The 17,313-nt window shown below is 44.6% G+C and overlaps 1 protein-coding gene across 1 annotated transcript in view; it reads left to right on the plus strand.

Moving 5' to 3' along the window:
* The first annotated feature begins 4,685 nt into the window (after nucleotides 1–4,685).
* Nucleotides 4,686–17,313, plus strand: part of VDAC1 (voltage-dependent anion channel 1) — a 23,888-nt gene continuing 11,260 nt past the window's right edge. The window contains exons 1-5 of the mRNA XM_008575114.1: nucleotides 4,686–4,755; nucleotides 5,379–5,428; nucleotides 6,112–6,264; nucleotides 6,360–6,412; nucleotides 15,402–15,629. Of these exons, the coding sequence (XP_008573336.1) occupies nucleotides 4,689–4,755; nucleotides 5,379–5,428; nucleotides 6,112–6,264; nucleotides 6,360–6,412; nucleotides 15,402–15,629 (551 nt within the window). The 5' untranslated portion in view covers nucleotides 4,686–4,688. The remainder of the gene's footprint in view (nucleotides 4,756–5,378; nucleotides 5,429–6,111; nucleotides 6,265–6,359; nucleotides 6,413–15,401; nucleotides 15,630–17,313) is intronic.

Consider the following 17,313-nt stretch of genomic DNA (forward strand, 5'->3'; position numbering starts at 1 on the left):
AAAAAAAAAAAAAGAAAATCCTATTTGAATTCTACTCCTTCCCTAAACCTCCTTCCCTCTTCAGAAGCAGCTCCAAGGCAGCCACATTTTACAGATGGGCTTGTATCTTTCCACGTGCTTTTCCATCCATTCCAAATTCACAAACATCTAAAAATGTGTGTGTAAAAAGGTTTTCCTCTAGTTACATGGAATTACAAATTTTCTTTGACTTGCTTTTTTCATTTAACTGTATGATAAATAGTTTTCTATGCCACCACATAAATCCATCTCATTCTTTTTGATTACCGTGTGGTACTCCTTACTTTGTTAGTACCTTAACTTTCATTCATTCGTTTCCCTGTTGATGGACATTTAGGTTGCTTCTGGGGTTTGTGTTACAAATAATGCTGCAGTGAGCATCCTTGTGTACGCATCTTTGGGCGCCTTGGATACTACCGTGGGGTGGGTTCCTAGGAGTGGAATTGCCCCTAGGGTTAATGATAAGCTAATTGCCCAGCAATTGCCCTCCAAAAAGTGTGAGTACCTGTAGTACTTCCACTTGGCGTGAATGGTAGTGACTGTTTTTACACCATAACCCGCACTGGATATTATCATTTACATTTTTGCCAATCTGCTGGTTAAGTAAGCTTTCCAAATACAGATTGTGGCTCCTTGTGGCCCTTAGGATAAAGTTCCTTCTTGGTTTTGAGGTCAGAAGCAGCCAGTGCTTACTTCTTAATGGACTTGGTCTCCTCAACCTAAGTTCAGCTCTCCTTAGGCCAAGGTGGGGGCGGGGGGCGAGGTTGCTAGAGGTGGGTCTCCACTGCCTACCCTGGTGGTGTTGCAGCTGCCCTGCAGAAGGAGCTCCTACTTCCCGGTTACATTGTAATTTACTTAGTCCCTGTTACATACTATGTTTCTACATTTTTTCCCTGTTACAATATTTTGATGCTCATTGCTGATTCATTCATTAAACAGACATTTACATTGAACGCCTACTATGTGCCAGGCCTTGGCATTTTTATACACATAGCTTTTTCTGTATTTTAGATAAATTTGTGCATGACAGGCTCTGGAGTGCTTTGAGTTTAAGGGTGTGATTTGGGGGTAGGGGTGTGTGTGGGAGGAGTGGGGGCACTGTGAGCAGAGCAGCTGCCACTGCCATGCAGCTGATGAGTCAAGGAGGATGTGTCCCCCCAAGACGGAGGTTATGTAAGTGCTATGCAGACCATGTTGGGTGATGTACTATATCCTTCCTCTCTGAGCTTCCAGTATGGGCTGGATTTTCATTCCTCAGCTGGAGTGGAGCTTGCATAATTTGATCAAGGTCAGCCAGGGGAATATTGGGTAGGTAGGCTGGCAGGCTGTGGAGGGGAACCAGGCACTCCTGTCTCCTGATAGGACTTATACTGGCCCTCAGAGTCATCAATGACTGCAAGCATGTCTGCTCAGCCTGGCCCTGCCCATCCCTGTTTCCCACTCACCAGTGGGAACGAAGCCCCCAGGTATTGCCCTGAAGCCATCACCCAGGCAGAGAGAGCTGTAGTCCTGTCTTCCCTAGGCTGCCTTCTGATTCTGTCTGTCCTGGGCTGGCCGTCTTGCCCATGTCATACTGCCCTGCTTCATGCTCAGGCTCTAGAGGCGGTCCTTTGCCTCTAGAGGCAGTCTTTTGAAGGCACAGGGGGTGGGGTGCTGCAGAGACAGCTGTGCATCGGTACTGCACAGACAGTGTGTGATTTGGAGCAGATCTGGTGGGAGGAGGACATGGCAGGGGCCAGGGCCAGGGTTCAACTCCAAGTCAGTGCCCTGGCATGGTATTAAGTGAGAAAGCAGACACCGAGTTCGCATCCCTCTAACGCCTACCTGAGAAAACATAGTGCAGATCATGACTTCTAGTACACAATTGTCTCTGAAGCTTTCTGAGAACTGTGTAAAAATGCTTTCTGAGTGCTGTCTGCACTTGTAAGAAAGCTGAGCTTCTTGGGTAGAGGCAGAGCTGTCTCAGGCCTTTCCTTAGTCCTGTCAGGTAAATGCAGCAGGGGACGGGGCGGGAGGTGCATAAAAAGCAGGAGGGGAAGCTGTAAGTACACAGCAGTTGGGGACCTTTAGTGAAGGGTGAGCTAGCCTTTTGCTCTCCGTAGTAGTATTACCTCAGGTCCAGAGCAGATTTGACTCTGTTCAGCCAGTGGTTCCTGTGCTGGGGACACACACCTGAGTGTGGAGCACGCATACCCGGGGGCCCATAACTGGGCAGCTTATGCTCCATTGTCTGTGTCCTTAAGGAGAGGGGGAAAGCGGGCATTTGGAAAGGTTAGAATGAAGTATTGGCACTGGAAGATGTGTTTTGGTTAACCACTTAAATGCCGAATAAATGAAGGAAGAGAGCCTGTGGCCCCCGGCCTCATCTGAGCTCCTCAAGACCCCAGGCGGGCTCCTGCTGCTTTTCTGAGTTCTGCCCTCTGACTCCCTTGTCTTTGGATAGTAATCTCCTTAGTGGCCTCATACATTAGACTGATGTTGGCTATGGGTGGAGTGTTTTTGACAGGTGGCTTTGCTTGTTGGGTTTTGGGGATTAGTGATGAGAGACGGCATTTGGGAAACATTAAATGATGAGTGTTCTGTCTTTTCCCAGAGGGACAGACCAGTCCAGATGTGAAGGCTACTGTGTCTGGGAGACGGGTCCTGGAGCATTTCTCCTGTGGGGCCAGAGGAGAGGAGCAGGGAAGGCCCTGACTCCTGAGATCCAGGGAGGTCTTAGCTGACCCAGAGTTCCCAGAGGGACAGACCAGTCCAGATGTGAAGGCTACTGTGTCTGGGAGACGGGTCCTGGAACATTTCTCCTGTGGGGCCAGAGGAGAGGAGCAGGGAAGGCCCTGACTCCTGAGATCCAGGGAGGTCTTAGCTGACCCAGAAATATTGCCACTGGACTGCTCCTCCTCTTGCCCTCATGCTGTTGGTGTCCCAGCTGGGGAGGGGGCCCACTGATGGCTTAAGTCTGGCAGGGATAGAGAATGGCCCTTGGCTGTGATGTGCTGCAAGTCTGCTTGGGGCTGCATTACTCCAGCTTTCAATCCAGGTTGTTTCGTGTTGGTTTCTCTTCAGAAGGAGCCAGGCCCATCTGTGGCTGAGGCATGTCCCGTTTGGCAGGGGATATTTCTTCAGGACCTGGTCTGCCCCTGGGGTGGGTGTGCCTACAGGGTTAATTTGGGAGGAAGGAACAAATGGGAAGAGGGGAGTCTCCAGGCTCTTCTCTGTGTCCTGACGCTAATATGGGCTGAGGTGCCCATGGTTCCAGCCCGATCATGTGCAAGAAATAACAAGAGCAAGCAACAAAAATAGGACAGAGTAAACAGCTCACTGCTCTTCTCTGCTGTGGCAAAAGTAGCAAAGCATCTGAAAAAGGTTCAGTAGGACTCTGATGACAGTTTCACAATTTAAATTTGTGGAGTTTTATAGTTGTGTCTTTTATGAGGTACTCAGTGGTTTGGTGGGCTCCCTGCAGTGTGTTTGAAGTTAAGGTCTTAATCAGGAATGCAACTTCCAGTTGTGATATTGTTCCCTGGGATCACTTGAACCACTTTTCAGTGGGCCCGCACTTGCCAGGTACATGCCTTAAATGTGTTTGTGTGAGCACATATATATGTTACTTCGAATGGGTCGTATGCAGATTCAGTTTGGTAATTTAGGTATACTGTATTTCAAAAATTAACGGAACCATCCTTCGGGTTAATTGAGACTAATGATTCTGGGGATAGAGAAGGTACAGGGGGATGGTTCTTTCTCATGCTTGACACCCTCTCCTCCTGGGTGGAGCACATAGCATCTGTTGTCCTGGATTAGGACTTCAATTCTGTGCACACAGCATTTCAAAGCAAAGCCTTCCAGGGGTGCAGTGTCATCCTTATGGCAAGGATTAATTGAGTTACTCTCCTTCCTTGAACCTTATTTATTAAGAACCTTGAGGTGCTTAATAAATGTTTGTTGGCCGACTTAGTGATCGGCAACAATCTCAAGTAGTACTTGGACAGTTGGTTTTAAAAATAAAGTCACACTGGAACTTAATAAATGTTTCTTTAAGTTGAATTTTTTTGGAGGATGTGGTTGGATTTCTTTCCATGTGAAGAGTTACTGTATTTTCTGTGCAAAAAAATTTTTCTGTACAAAAGGTTTGTGAAAAGTTGGGCCCATTTTGGCACATAGTAGGTATTTCATAAGTATTTGTTGAATGAATGAAATCAGAGTCATATGGAAAGTATGTTGCCATGAAAAGTTCTGATTCCTATTCAGTGCATTTGATGCACTAGCAGGCGACATTTTGTAAGAAGATATGTTTAATTGGCAAGAGTCTGCAATTTAGTAAAGTAGAGGGCTCATGGGAATGTGTCTTTGACAGTTAATTCATTCAGTAAATATTTACTGACTCCTGCTATGTTCTGGGCCTGTGCTCAGTCCTGGGGATGCTGAGCAAAAGAAGTTAATGTCAGGCTGGTTCTCTATCAACAAAGACTTAGTGGGTGTCTCAAGCCCTGGCCACAGAAAGAAGCACAAGACAGCACTGGCTTCTCTGCCTACACCTGGGAGGATAAGGTACCTGGAACTTTTGGTGCTGGATGGTTTTTATTGGTTGCTAATTATATCTAATAATTTTTATTGATGGAAAATTAATTTCCATAATTGCCAGTGTGTTTGTTCTTTTATTGTAGCAGAAGATGGCTGTGCCTCCCACATATGTCGATCTTGGTAAATCTGCCAGAGATGTCTTCACCAAGGGCTATGGTGAGTGTTGCAGGGGTGGGGTGGGGGGCTTCCAGCTCACAGACTGGGTTAGTATGTTTGGGATTTTACCCATGACAGTTTGAGAGGCCTAGATCACTCAGCTGTTCAGAAATTTCATGTTAGGGGAAAAAGAGATAAGCTTTTCTGTTGCTAGTGAAGCAGTTTGGGTCATGCCCCGAGTAGGGGCTGGCTTGTAAATTGCCATCAGCAGTGGGACAAGAGGACATTCTCATTTTCTCTTCCAAGTGTGGAGCGGTTCTGTGGGTGCTGCTGCAGTGGAGCGCAGCTTCTAAATTTAGTCTGTCCTCAGGCACATGCCCACGAAGCCTGATGACTGTGTCTCTGCCAGCTGTCAGGCTTCTTCTTCTCAGACCCTGTAAGCGCAGGTGGGGCCCAGGTGGGGCCCAGGTGGGGCCTGTGCCTGTTCTGTCTGACACTGTTCCATGGCAGCTGAGCTCCACACATAGGCAGGCAGCAGCAGAGACAGGGCGCCCTCAGCCCTCATGGCTGGAATGTGCTTCCTTTTGAAGAGCATTTTGAAACAGTCACAAGGGAGGCAGGGGTGCTGTTCTCAAGTTAGTTATTTAACCAATTAACTGTGTCTTTTTTTTTTTTTTCTGTAGGATTTGGCTTAATAAAACTTGATTTGAAAACAAAATCAGAGAATGGATTGGTAAGTTATGCAGCTTACGTGGAACATGGGTATTTAGTTTTGATTAACAAATAAATAGCTGCCATGTCCTGGCTGGCAAAGCCAAAAGAAGATACCTTTTTGGATTGTGGCAGTTTGTGGTTGTTACATTTACTGTATTTTCTGCATGATGGGTGGTCAGGGAAACCATGCCATCAGGTCCCCAATTCAGTAGCTGTTAATATTTACAAGATAATTGGGACAGGCCTCAGTTTTAGTTTTCCTTGTGTTTATTTTAAAATTGACCTGTGTTCAAAGCCACATACATACTAAAAAAAACTTAGTAGTCTCTCTTAGATTGTGCATGCAGTGATTGTTGGAAGGAAGGTGTTTCAGGTTTGAATTACTGCTCCATCGGCTTTTTAGCTCATTTCTTTTTCTCTGTACCAGGCTGGAGGCAGGATGGAAGGGGTGTGCCTTCTTGTCCAGACTAAAGAGTTATAGGGGAGGCAGGAAGCTGTATCCTGACAAAGAATTCACCATAAGATTCCTTTAAGTATGAGGATCCTTTAAAGTATTTAATACTTTAAATATTTAATTGAATTGTAGAGTTAACTTTTGCCCCCACACGTTCAGGGCCTCACCTCCTGCACAAAGGCAAGCACAGTCTGTTCAGGGGTGGGGTGAGTGCCGGGATATAGGCTGTGACTCTCTCTTGTTTCAAGGAATTCACAAGCTCAGGCTCAGCCAACACTGAGACCACCAAAGTAACAGGCAGTCTGGAAACCAAGTACAGATGGACGGAATACGGCCTGACGTTTACGGAGAAATGGAACACTGATAACACACTAGGCACTGAGATTACTGTGGAAGATCAGGTATTGGCTGCCTGTGAAAAGACACAGTTTTATTAATTCACATCTGCTGGCCTGCCTTGTGATTAAACCTACTGGTAAATTTCTTTTTTGTTCAGCTTGCACGTGGATTGAAGCTGACCTTTGATTCATCCTTCTCACCTAACACTGGGTAAGATTCTCATCTGTTTTCTTCACAAGGACATTCTGTGATATTGCAGGCAGTGGAAGCCCTTTGCGACAAAGGGTTTTGGGACAGACATCACCTAAAAGGGTGACCTCCGAGACCTGGAGATTCAAGTTCTTTGGTTTTGATTCAGTCTCAGGACACATGTACATCCAATCCATAATGGACTGTGCTGTAACAAGCACTCCTTAATTCGGGAATAACAAAAATTATTGGAGTGCCTTCTGTGCTTGGTCCTGTGTCCATCTGGAGTTGGAAGGGTGCCTAGGTCATAGTTGCTACCTCCCAAGGAGCTTCCTTTCTAATGGAGGATTTGGACCAGTGTTTAGCAGCATTTTATTATAAGATTCTGCGCTGTCTGTTAGTGTTCACCTGGCCTCAGCCATGGAGGCTGCAGGATTGCTGCTCCAGTAATGCTCTGTTTCACGTGAGTTAGGCAGCTGGTAACGTAAGTGGCCAAGGCTGAGGGGAAGCAGGTGTCATTTGGAAGCAGGTGCTAACTGGTCACTGTTGCCAGTCCCAGTTTTCAGTGTGGAGGGCCTTTCTCTCAGCTTCCTGCTTAGAGACACTGAGACCACGTGGGCTTAGCTGCAAGATGGCTCCTGAGGCTATGCTTTGTGTTCAGGTCATCTGGTCAGAAACAGGTGAGGCTTGTTGGTTGTTGACACATCAGGAGGCAGGACAGCATGTTGGTCTGCCTCAGCTCCTGGGTGCTTTTCAAAAATGGCTAGAAGGAATTATTCTCTTCTAAAGTACACTCTTAATTTTTTCCACTCAGGATGGTGGGTCTCCTAAACCTGGGGAAGGTTGTTTTGTGCACTGATGATGGGATCAAGAGTATGTACTGAATTTTAGTTTTTAATTTTTTAGTTTTTTTTAGATTGTGGTAAAATACACATATAAAATTTACTTTTTCAACCATCTTTAAGTGTGCAGTTTAATGGCATTATTATATGCCATATTGCCATTCCATATTATTTTCCTCTTTCCCTCCTTCCTTTTTTCGCTTTCAACAAATGTTTATTAGAGGGTGGATCTGCTAAGTCCAGACCCTGTGTTGGGTGTGGGCTGAGCACAAGCAACTGTGCAGCGCATTATTATATGCCATATTGCCATTCCATATTATTTTCCTCTTTCCCTCCTTCCTTTTTTCCCTTTCAACAAATGTTTATTAGAGGGTGGATCTGCTAAGTCCAGACCCTGTGTTGGGTGTGGGCTGAGCACAAGCAACTGTGCAGCCAGGGCTCCTGCCCTCTGGAGATACTCTCCTTTTATAACTTGGTTATGGGTGATCTGAAGACCATTGACCAGGGGCTGATTTACTCTTGTCCTCTCTGCTGTAGTTTCTGCTGCCAGGAGTGTTGCCTTCTTGCTTGTCCACTTCCCCGTGGCACCCTGCCATGATGTCAGTGAGAAGTTATCCAGAGAGACCCTCTGATGGGTTGAGAGGCTGGAGGATGTGCCCACATGCTTAAATTTGCTGCCTGGGACTTTGCTAGCTGCCCTGAGATGGCACACTTTGGAGTTTGTAAGGGATTTCCCATTATGTTTGGGAGGTTTGCAGAGAAGTCTCCAGGCCCTGCAGTAATATACACAGGGAAGCTTTTTGAAAAATTTAACTTTTTATTTTAAAATAATTTTATACTTATAAAAATGTGGTACAAATAGTTATGTAGAGATCCCTTATATTCTTTACCATCTTCCCTTAATGTTAACATCTTATGTGACTGTACTATATTTATCAGAGCTGGCAAATTGATTTACTGTTAACTGATATATTGTCCCTTTGATGTCTTGTTTCTGGTCCCTGATTCAGTTCAGTATCCTACATTACCTTTAGTTGTCAAGTCTCCTTTATTTCCTCTAATCTGGGACATAGTCTCAATCTTTCTCTGTCTTCCATGACCTTGACATTTTCAAAGAAGGGTGGCCACTTATTTTGTAAAATGTTTTAAAATTTTACATGACTGTCCAGTTAGCTCAGTTGATTAGAGTGCAGCTGTATAACACCAAAGTCATGGGTTTGGATTCCTGTACCAGCCAGCTGTCCCCACGCCCCCCACCTCCCCCAAGAGTGTTCTTAAATTTTGCTTTGTTTGATGTTTCCTCGTGATTAAATTCAGGTTGTGTATGAAAAATTTAACTTTTTATTTTAAAATAATTTTATACTTATAAAAATGTGGTACAAATAGTATGTAGAGATCCCTTACATTCTTTACCATCTTCTCTTAATGTTAACATCTTATGTGACTGTACTATATTTATCAGAGCTGGCAAATTGATGTACTGTTAACTGATATATTGTCCCTCTGATGTCTTGTTTCTGGTCCCTGATTCAGTTCAGTATCCTACATTACCTTTAGTTGTCAAGTCTCCTTTATTTCCTCTAATCTGGGACATAGTCTCAATCTTTCTCTGTCTTCCATGACCTTGACATTTTCAAAGAAGGGTGGCCACTTATTTTGTAAAATGTTTTAAAATTTTACATGACTGTCCAGTTAGCTCAGTTGATTAGAGTGCAGCTGTATAACACCAAAGTCATGGGTTTGGATTCCTGAACCAGCCAGCTGTCCCCACACCCTCCACCCCCCGCAAGAGTGTTCTTAAATTTTGCTTTGTTTGATGTTTCCTCGTGATTAAATTCAGGTTGTGTATTTTTGGCAGCCATAGAAGTGAAGTTGTGTTGTGTCCTTATCAGTGATGATATCAGGAAGAATGTGTCAATCTGCCTCATTATTGGTGATGTTAACTTTGATGACTCGGTTAAAGTGGTGTCCGCCAGGTCTCTTTGCTGTAAAACTACTATTTTTCTCTTTGTAATCAGTAAGTATCTTGTGGGGAAATTCTTTGAGACTACAGAAATATTCTATTTCTCATACTCTGGCTCACAAATGGTAGCATCCATTGGTGATTCTGCCCTGCAATAATTGTGTTTGGTGAACGGCGATTTTCTGTTTCCATCATTCCTTCAGTTATTAATTGGGATTCTGCTGTAAGGAAGAGCTGTCCCTTCTTTCTCATCTATTAATTTAATCTGACTTATTTATACTAGAATGGATTGGTGGACATTTATTTATTCTATGGGTTGTAATCCATTACTATCATTTATTTTGTTACTCAAATTGTCCCAGATATGGTTGTTGGGAGCTCCTTGAAGTTGACATCTTGTATGCTTTTGATAAGCCCCTATCATTTTGTGGAGCGTGTCTTTGTTTCTGGTTTCAGAAGATGTACCAGGCTCATCTTACACTTGTTCTTCCCCAGTGCTGTCATCAGTCATTTCTGCAAGGAGCCCTGGTTCCTTATACTGTGGAATGGTGTTTAGAAACTATGATTGTGAGTCCTAGGTGTACATATTGCTATTGGGTATTTGAGGAAAGTTTTGATGACTCTCAGTGGAGATTGGAAATGAAAACTAGCTTTCCAAAGTGACTGAGGGATGCAGCCTGGGAAACACACCTGTCTCCTGGAAGGAGCTGAGTGTAGAACACATTTTCATGAGGCTGCAGACCTCATGCCCATTGAGTGTGTACCACAGATAGAGCCCGCTTGTCAACCACAAATCAGAGTTATGTCTCTCTCAGGTGCTTGTCAAATTAACACCACTGTTTAGATAGCTTTAAAAAATCCTAATAAGAGGATTAGGCTCCACAGATGTGGCATGCTGCTTTAGGAAAAGCAGAAACCTGGAGAAAAGCCTGAGCCACTGCCCTGGCACTGCCCCTTCTCTTGGGGATCTTGGGCTCCTGGCCAGAATCCAAGACAGTGGGTGGAGGCGCCGTGTAAACTGGTGCGGTGGTGCATGCCACTGGTCAGAGGCCCTGCCCCAGGCATCAGACTTTGTGGTCAGCAGCAGCTTTTTATCTGGTGGTTATAAGATGCCCAATTTTTATATTTCTTGGTCTCCTCTCTTTCTAAATGTCAGCCACTCAACAGCTGTCTCATCATCAGTCACCCCATTCAGCTTAGTGCCAATTGGATACTTGGCCAAAACCCAGGCTCCTTCCCATAAAGAGTAGGCGGACCCAAATTGGCTTATTTTGAATTTTTCTTATTGAGAGAGAATTTGGTTGCTAGTCCTTCCCTTCAAAGTTTGCCAAAATGTACAGATGCAACTTGAACAAAATTGAGGTCCCAATATGCAAATTTCATTGTCACATAGGAAGGTTGTTGACTTTATTTTCAACTATGACCTCTAAAATTCTTATCTCATAGAGAACATGGAATGTTTAACTTTATTCCCCATGTTCTCTGTGAATTGGTAAGTCTATAGACTTCATGACATTTAGATTCTGTTATGGAGTGGGGGGCTGAAATGTAGGTGGTGCTGTATGTTTCCAGTGCAATGCACATGTAAGACCTGGTTTTCTCTCTGTATGATGTCAATGCCATTTGTGATCCAGTGACTCATTAGGGATTACAAAATGGTGATTCCACTTTTATTCATTTATTTATTTATTTTGCCTTTAATAAAAGTATATTTATTTTATTAGCATATTCATTGTTACAAATCATACTTATTCTTTATGCCCCTTATCCAATCTCTCCTTTTCCCTCTCCCCCTCACTCCTCTAATAACCATAGATTTGTTCTCTCCATCTGATAGATTAATTATTCCTCTCTTGGTTTGTTGCCTAGATGATCTGTCTGGTACTGAGACAGGTGTGATCAAGTCCTCCCCTATTATCGTAAATCAGATGCTTCTATTACTCTGGAGTGTGCTTTGTGGAGAGAGAGGACCTCTTCTTTTTTTTTGGTCTCTGCTGATGCATCTCCTTGTGTCAATGAAGTTGAGAGTCTGGTGTGCCATCTGCATGGTGGACATGACCACTGCTATAGAGACTAGCTGCTTTTGTAGCAGCCATGGCAAGTGCAGTGGCTGTGGAGGGCTACTCGTGTGAAAATGGTGTTTTTGGTGTATTCTTTACCTGGTTGTGGCTGGGATCAGCTTCCCTGGCTCCACGCCTCCGGGCCCTGTTGGGTCCCAGGGCTGTGGCAGCAGCTTGCTTAGTTGCAGCTGGGTTTGGCTTCCTCGGTCCCATGTCTGATTCTAAGATGTTGTTGCAGAGTAGTTGGTGTGGAGAAGGAGAAGGGAAGGGGGAGGGGAAATAAGGTGGGAAGTGAGAAGAGAAGGGGGAGTGTGATCGAGGCCCATGGCTGTCCCCCCAACCTCCCATTCAGGCAGGGGAGACCAGGGGGCTTCCAGCAGCAGCTGGGTCATCATTGGGCTTGTCTGGATGTTGGGGGGTGTGGCTGAGGCCCTTGGCCCCCCGCTGCCCTGGCTTAGGACCCAGTTTGCTTCCTGTGGCGTAATTCCACTTTTATAATTTCTTCTTCATTTATTAGCTGTAATATTTCAATGGAAAGAAATTTTTCATCCACTATTTGGTTACTTTGAAGTATAGTTAGTATAGGAAAGGTGGAATAAATATTTGATTTCTTTTTTTTTTTTTTTGTCTTTTGTCTTTTTCCGTGTCCGGCAACGGATTGCAACCCTCAGTGTTGCCCCCGTACCGGACCGGGGACCGGCAACGGGATCGCAACCCTCGGTGTTGCTCCCGCGCCTCACTCAGCCAGTGAGCGGGAACCGGTCTGTATGTGGGATCCGAACCCTCGGGCGGGAGCGCCGCCGCGCTTCCCAAGCGGCGCACTATCCAGTGCGCCACCGGGCCGGCCCCAATTTTGATTTCTTTTTTGAGTGTTGTTATGAATTTAAAGATTAAACATATTTGGTATATTTCAACCTATTGTTTTTTTTCTTTTTTTAAAAAAATTTTTATTGAATCATAATTGATTATACTTATTTTTGGGGTTCAGCATTGATGTATGTTGATCAAATCAATATTACTAGCATATATATTGTTATGAATCTTAATTATTCTTTATGCCCCTTGTCCAATCTCTCCCTCTCCCCCCTCCTACCACTGTTAACCCTAGATTTCTTCTCTCCTTCTGAAAGAATAATGGTTACTCTGTTGATTTGTTGCCTAGATGGTCTGTCCAGTGTTGAGAGGTGTGATGAGGTCCCCCAATATTATCGTAGAGCAGATGCTTCTTCTGTCACTCTGGAATGAGCTTTGTGGAGAGAGACGGGATCCGAACCCTCGGACGGGAGCGCCGCCGCGCTTCCCAAGCGGCGCACTATCCAGTGCGCCACCGGGCCGGCCCCAATTTTGATTTCTTTTTTGAGTGTTGTTATGAATTTAAAGATTAAACATATTTGGTATATTTCAACCTATTGTTTTTTTTCTTTTTTTAAAAAAATTTTTATTGAATCATAATTGATTATACTTATTTTTGGGGTTCAGCATTGATGTATGTTGATCAAATCAATATTACTAGCATATATATTGTTATGAATCTTAATTATTCTTTATGCCCCTTGTCCAATCTCTCCCTCTCCCCCCTCCTACCACTGTTAACCCTAGATTTCTTCTCTCCTTCTGAAAGAATAATGGTTACTCTGTTGATTTGTTGCCTAGATGGTCTGTCCAGTGTTGAGAGGTGTGATGAGGTCCCCCAATATTATCGTAGAGCAGATGCTTCTTCTGTCACTCTGGAATGAGCTTTGTGGAGAGAGACATCCTCTTCTTTTCTTTGGTCTCTGCTGGTGACTCTCCTTGTATCAATGCACTCCAGTGGCTGGCAGAGCATCTGCACGGTGGTTGTGGCATCTAGCTACTTTTGTGGCAGCCATGGTTATTATGGTGGCTGTAGTGGGCCACCCACATGGAGGTGATGTTTTTGGCATGCTCGTTACCTAGTTGGTGGTGGCGATGGCACTGTGCCTGGTTGTGGGTGGAGGGTCTGATCCCCAGATCCATGCCTCAGGACCCTGGGCAGGCTCTGTGCCTCAGGGCCCCAGGTAGGCCCCATAGCACTGGCGGTGTGTCTGGTTGTGGGCAAAGGGTCTGGTCCCTGGATCCGTGCCTCAGGACCTGGGGTGGGCCCTGTGGCACTGGTGGTATGCCTGGTTGTCCCCCCTTTCTGGCTTGGTAGCCCAGGGGACTTCCAGTCCTTCTAGGTGTTATAGGTGTTCTATGGTGAAATGAGACCTTTACTAGTTAATATCAAACTTTGTCTCTGGTTGTAGGTACTGTTTTTTCTTTCAGTTCTGTGTTAGGTTATTTGCTGTTCTCACTACTTAAACTCTGCACTGGAACTAATTTATTGTCCTTTGCTTACTTCTAAAGTGGGGGGGCTTCCTGTGGGGAAGTACTTGAGCTCTGTGGTTGAGCTAAATTGCTGCTTTGCTGCTGATTCCCTGGCGAAGTCTTTTTGTGCAGCTCAGGTTTTAATGGTTGACTTTATAGGACTTCTGGGTTTAGTGAAATCCAGTGTACTTGGGTTGTGTAGAAACACTGGTCTGGGCCTGAGTCTTTTAATCAAACTGAACCCCATGCAATTCTATATTACTGAACAGTCTCCTCTGAGTGGTCCTATGCTGATTAGGGGACAGATCAGCTGTCCTTGCTGTGTTCCAGTGTTCTCCCAGTGGGCCCGTCTCCCCCACTGCCCATGCTGCAAACACTTCCCATGGGATGGGCTGTATGCCAGTCCCTTGTGATGACTCACCAGCCTCTGAGTGGCTCTTTTTTTTCAGTTGTTGTGGCTCCTTGCTCCTATGTGGGCCCACAGGAACCCTATTAGTAGTCTTGCTGGCCTGGAGGCTACCAAGGCCCTCTTCTCCCCTGCTGCCTCCATGCAACTTCATCTGAAGGGCACAGCTGTGGCTTTTACCAGCTCCTGCTCTGTGTGCTCAGCAGCTCCAGCCTGAACCTATTGTTGGTATTATACTTATTAAATGCTCACATTGCCCCATCTTTGAAGTTCTTAGGAGCCTCTTTGGGTTAGCTCATGAAGTCCTTTTGCCCTAACACCAGTAATCTTTGATAGCTTTGATAGATGCTTCAGACACACTTTGTACATTTCCTGCCCTGGACCTTGTAATTGTCCATTTCTCCAAGGATCACTGGTTCCTTTCAGGAAGGAATGGTATTTAGAGCCCCCACTCTGGGTGATGGGGACGAAGCTTTAATCTCAATGTGAATAAAGCTAGTAGGCAGGGCTGTGTAGTCCTTGGGGCTCTGAGCAGATCTGGTTCCTCCTGGGGTCTCTGCTGAGAATGCAGTTAGCTGTGGGAGGAGTGCATTTTGTAGCTGAATGACAGAAACAATCAGATGAGAATAGTCCAAATTTATTTGATAGATGTGATCTTGTTGTCCAATGTTTACTTTTGGTAAAAGACATGGTGGTAATATGTTTGTAGGTGTCACTACTCATTTACCCTTCCAGATGGATGCTGGGTCTTGAGGAACAGGCAGTGGAGGCAATGAACTGGTCATAGACTCAAATGTGGGATCATCAGCCTGGATCTGGGGTCTTGTCTGGCCAAGCAGGACTTTCTGGCCCCCATGACTGCAGAGCCCCAGGTTCCACATTAGTACCCAAGTACTGAAATGTACTCATTGGGTTCTCATGAATACAGAATTACAAGCCATCTTACTGTTGTATTCACTTAGAAGGGATCTAGTATTTGTGGGTGAGCCTCAAAGTAAGATGACCATCTCCTTAAACTTGTTTAGGTAGCTGCCTTCATGACAAGGTAAATCTTTTCCACAGGTTTGGAAAACAGCAAAGATACATCTGTTTTATAATTACGTGGTGGCTCTACCTAATAAATACCTATGTAGGCGGCTACATTAAGCATATGGAAAGGATAGTAAAAGAGAATTAGTGCTTATTTTTCAGGCTTTTCCTGCCTGTGTTCTCATTTCATCATGGCATTTCTGCAGACTGGTTCCAGTTGAAGAACGTTTGGGTCCTGCCCACTGTGGTACAGCAGCTGCTTAAGGGAGACTTCACCCCCACCCCTACCCCCTGTTTAAACTGGGATTTAAAAATGTTTTTTGCATTTCTTGGCATTGATGTTCCAACATGAGTTCTGATTTTAGTGCAATTTCTTTTCCTTCAGGAAAAAAAATGCCAAAATCAAGACAGGGTACAAGCGGGAGCACATCAACCTGGGCTGCGACGTGGACTTCGACATCGCTGGGCCTTCAATCCGAGGTGCTCTCGTGCTGGGTTATGAGGGCTGGCTGGCTGGTTACCAGATGAATTTTGAGACCGCAAAGTCCCGAGTGACCCAGAGCAACTTTGCGGTTGGCTACAAGACTGATGAATTCCAGCTTCACACTAATGTGTAAGTGTATGTATGTGGGGTTCAAGTGTGTGTGGTGGTAGGATTGTTTTTATTTATTTTTTCTAAACTAAATTTTTAATCACCGTAAAGTGAGTTTGTTGGCATCAGATGGGCCAATGAATGGCCTGCTAGTATTTTTCTGTTTCCCACCATTTCCTGAAGTGTCTTAGGTTCTTACTGTACTGTGAGCAGCAAATTTTGCTTCTGGTAAACACACAGTGACTGATTAATTACAACAGGTGTATGGTATCAGTCCAGAGGAGTGTCCCTTCCCCACAGTTTTCTGGACCCTGGAGGTCTTTTCAGTTTTAGCTAACAAAATGGGGGTGGCGGTTGGGGGTGAATGTGCAGCTCTCTTTCTCTGTATAATGCTTGAGGATCAGCTCATTACGCTTGATGAAATGTAGACATGGTAGACAAATTAGGAGATGATTATCTCAGTTAAATACAAAGTGCCTTTGCATGATGGGACATTTAAAAGTTTTTTAACTACTGGATAGTACGGCAAAGGGAGGAGATTTGATTACAGGTTATGTTTGAGAGAGCCTCTTGTAATCAAGCTTGAGAGTTGAAGAATGATGATTTAGATTAAGGGAAACAAAAATTTTATCCATAAAAATCTCATTTTAATTAGTCCCATGAGGAATTAACCTGTGGCACAAGTTGGGTACATTACCAAGTTTCTTTCTTTCCACTAGAGGTCACTAAAGTGACTTCTTTAACTTAAGACAAGTAAATAGTATGTGTGTAAACTATTTCCGTTAATAAAATTTCTTTGAGGAATTTTTATCATTAATTAAAAATTTTGAGTCTTTGCTAACAGGTCACAGGAAAATTATAGAGATGGACAGTCCACTGGTTGCCAGGACGTGGGGAAGGGGTGTCTACAGAGGAGTAGTATGAGGGAGTTTGAGGTGATGAAACTATTCTGTAGCCTCGTTGTGGAGATGGTTACATGAATCTGTACGTGTTAAAATTCACAGATACATACAATAAGAAAATGTCAATTTTATTGTATGTTAATGCAAAACAGGTAACATACAAAAAAGTCAAAGGAAAAATATCCCACAGGTAGAAGTGCTTTTTAAATTAGAGTTCTGAACAGCAAGGGCTGGCTGGTTAGCTCAGTTGGTTAGTGTGCAGCCTTATACACCAAGGTCAAGGGTTCAGATCCCCTGCCAGCTGCCAAAATTAGGATTCTGACTGGAGTGGGAAGTGCTTTCTTGATTTGAATTTGGAATTGGCACCAGTTCTCGGGGGAGCAATGGCTGTTAGCCATTTCCTCCACATACCTGAGCTTCAATATTTTTAATAAGTAACAAGAGGACATGGTTTATTTTTGGAACTGGCATCGAGGCAGCTGACACAGCTTGTCTCGGATGCCCTGGGGCTTGCAGAGACCCAGATGTATAACAGATGTTCTTTGTGTTTCATGTAGGTGAACTTGAACAGTATGCTGCCTCTGTTTGTGGTTTTGAAAGCTCAGTACAGGAAAGCAGTGTTGTGTTCTTGCTTTTAGAATATTCTGAGAGGGGCCGGCTCGGTGGCGCACTGGATAGTGCTCCGCTTGGGAAGTGCGGCGGCGCTCCCGCCCGAGGGTTCGGATCCCACATACAGACTGGTTCCCGCTCACTGGCTGAGCGAGGCACGGGAGCAACACCGAGGGTTGCGATCCCGTTGCCGG

Source organism: Galeopterus variegatus, unplaced genomic scaffold (assembly GCF_000696425.1).
Source record: "Galeopterus variegatus unplaced genomic scaffold, G_variegatus-3.0.2 Scaffold1136, whole genome shotgun sequence".
Lineage (NCBI taxonomy): Eukaryota > Metazoa > Chordata > Mammalia > Dermoptera > Cynocephalidae > Galeopterus > Galeopterus variegatus.